Source organism: Triticum dicoccoides, chromosome 1B, assembly GCF_002162155.2.
Source record: "Triticum dicoccoides isolate Atlit2015 ecotype Zavitan chromosome 1B, WEW_v2.0, whole genome shotgun sequence".
NCBI lineage: Eukaryota > Viridiplantae > Streptophyta > Magnoliopsida > Poales > Poaceae > Triticum > Triticum dicoccoides.
Window position 1 is genome coordinate 61822097 of NC_041381.1, and position 2393 is coordinate 61824489.

Below are 2393 nucleotides of genomic sequence, written 5' to 3' on the forward strand. Positions count from 1 at the left end.
TGGAGAGTCTCGAACATGATCGTTCGTGTAGTTTTCGTTCCATAGCAAACAACATTCATTGCTGAGGTGGCAGGGGAATGTGCTAAGATTCGTGTGCCTAGATTCAACGGCTCCCAGGTCGTTCACTGGAAGTTCCTTCATAGGGAACGTTTGACGCATAACACTTTTCTAAAGATTTCCATATGTTGCCTTTTGTAGATAGCCAGTATCGGTATATATATGACATTGCATTGATGAAGAGGACAAGCATACTTATATCTTCTTGATATTAATACAAAAAGTATTGTTAAAGAAATGAGCCTTCAAATTGCTAGAACCATTTGGAGGAGCACAATATGAATTCCGAACTACACGTCGTGATTGCACGATGCCTGCGCCCGCGGTGTAGCCAAGACGTGAAGCGGAACCCTCTTCCGTGAGGTGATCCCAGGCGCCTCCTCCATGTCCACCGCCGCTGCCGCGCCCTCCGGCAGCGCCCAGTCGAACCGGCCGACGAGGTTGGCAATCGCAACCTCCATGATGGACATGGTGAAGTTGATCCCCGGGCACACCCTCCTCCCGGAACCGAACGGCACGAGCTGGAAATGCCGGCCCCGGAAGTCCACCTCGCCGCCGGTGCCGAGGAACCTCTCCGGTCGGAACTCCTCCGGAGACTCCCAGCTGCCCGGGTCCCTTCCGATGGCCCATGCGTTGACGATCACCATGGTCTTGCTCGGCACGTCGTACTGCTGGATCCTCGCGGGCTCCATGGCCTCGCGGGGGATCAGCAGCGGCCCGGGAGGGTGCAGCCGCATTGTCTCCTTTATCACCGCTTTCAGGTAGACCATCCCCTGTAAATCTTCTTCGGTGATCATATCGGAGTTGGTGCTTACGGATCTACTCCTTAGCTCGTCTTGTAGCTTCTCCATGGCCTCCTTGTTGCGGAGCAGCTCTGCCATGGCCCATTCGAGCACGATGATGGTGGAGTCTGCCCCTGCCCCGAAGAGATTCTGCGTGCCCGGCCGGAAATACGACATGAATATTCAGGTAAAGTCACAGTCAGTCAGTGAGTGAATCATTCAGTGCGCGTACCGCTAGGAGCCCCTTGACGTTGTCCCTCGTGAACCGCCGCTCCGGGGACGCGCCGCCGGTGCCGTTGCCGGAGGTGTTGTTGCCGAGAGACAGCAGCACGTCGACGAAGGTGCTGTCGTGCAGCCCCAGCGCGTCTCCTCCGTGGACTCGGCCCATTCGTCTCTCCGCGGCGTCGACGATCTCCTCGAGAACGGCGTCGATCCTGTCGAACGCCTTGCCGACCTTGGCGTCGGTGCCGTCCAGGGCGCCGACCCACGCCAGTCTCGGGAAGTAGTCGCCGACGTGGAACGTTCCGAGCAGCGCGTTGCCCTCCTCCAGCAGCGCGTCCACCTTGGCGCCCCACCCGTCGGCGCGCGTGGCGGCGCTCGCCCCGAACACGATCCGCCCGATCACGTCCTTGGCAAACCCGGCGAGGAGCTCGCTCAGGTTCACGACGCGCGCCTGCCGCCGGACGTTGTCCAGGAGCGCGCCCACCTCCTCCTCCCGGACGGCGCGGTAGGCCCGCACCCTGGCGGGGCTGAGGAGGTGGAGCACGCACGTCTTCCGCGCGTGCAGCCAGTAGGGGCCGTGCGGGGCGAAGGCGACGTCGGTGCAGCCGTAGAAGAGCTTGGAGGGGATGGCGAGCGACGGGCGGGTGGCGAAGACGTGGTCCTGCTCCAGCATCACCTCCCGCGCGGCGTCGGGCGAGGACACGACGACGGCCGGGACCTGGCCGAGGCGGAGGAGCATGACGGGGCCGTGGGCGGCGGCGAGGGCGGACAGCGTGCGGTGCGGGAGGCGGCCGCCCGCGAGCTGGTGCAGGTTGCCCACGAGCGGGAGCCGCCACGGGGAAGGCGGCGGGACGGTGGTGACGAGCTTGGACTTGGAGTGATGGGAGCGAGCTGCACGGAGGAGTAGCGTGCAGCAGAGGATGGACACGGTGGTGGCCACGGTGAGGAGGACGGCGTCTTCCATGGCCGGCCGCTCTCTCTTGGATCCGTCCGTGGGGTTGGCAGTACTAGTTGGCAGTGGTGCAGCTTGTTGAAGATCGGCTGGCCGGATTTGACGGATCGAACAGACAGCTACTATGAGTAGAAGGTGGGAAGCAGAAGCTCGATAATGGCGAGATCGATCGGTCATGTGCCATTTAATGCTCACTCTACGTGCCGCACTGTGTATGTTCTGGGTAATGATATGATTTTCAATGTTACACTCTCATCATCATGTGCTGCATGGGGACGCCCATGCACATGTATGCATTGGTGTAAAAATCATGGTTACGTCTCAGTCTCACCAGTGGCGGATCCAGGAATACAATTTTGGGTGTTCAATTTTTTTCCCCA

At 60.4% G+C, this 2393-nt stretch overlaps 1 protein-coding gene across 1 annotated transcript; it reads right to left on the reverse strand.

Annotated features, from left to right (window-relative positions):
• Positions 1-230: 230 nt before the first annotated feature.
• LOC119319045 ((+)-menthofuran synthase-like) lies at positions 231-2168 on the reverse strand. Its single transcript, XM_037593571.1, has 2 exons — positions 1072-2168; positions 231-989 (listed from the first exon to the last, which is right to left on the reverse strand). The coding sequence occupies exons 1-2, from the start codon at positions 2023-2025 to the stop codon at positions 348-350; spliced, it is 1596 nt and encodes a 531-aa protein (XP_037449468.1). The 5' UTR covers positions 2026-2168; the 3' UTR covers positions 231-347.
• Between the last annotated feature and the right edge of the window lie 225 nt (positions 2169-2393).

What these genes read in the sequence shown, in the direction of transcription:
- LOC119319045 (XM_037593571.1), bottom strand. Translation starts at nt 2,025, where the DNA reads ATGGAAGACGCCGTCCTCCTCACCGTGGCCACCACCGTGTCCATCCTC. An exon ending in ACGTCAAGGGGCTCCTAGCG is followed by an intron (nt 990 to 1,071) that starts GTACGCGCACTG and finishes CCGGGCACGCAG; the next exon opens with AATCTCTTCGGGGCAGGGGC.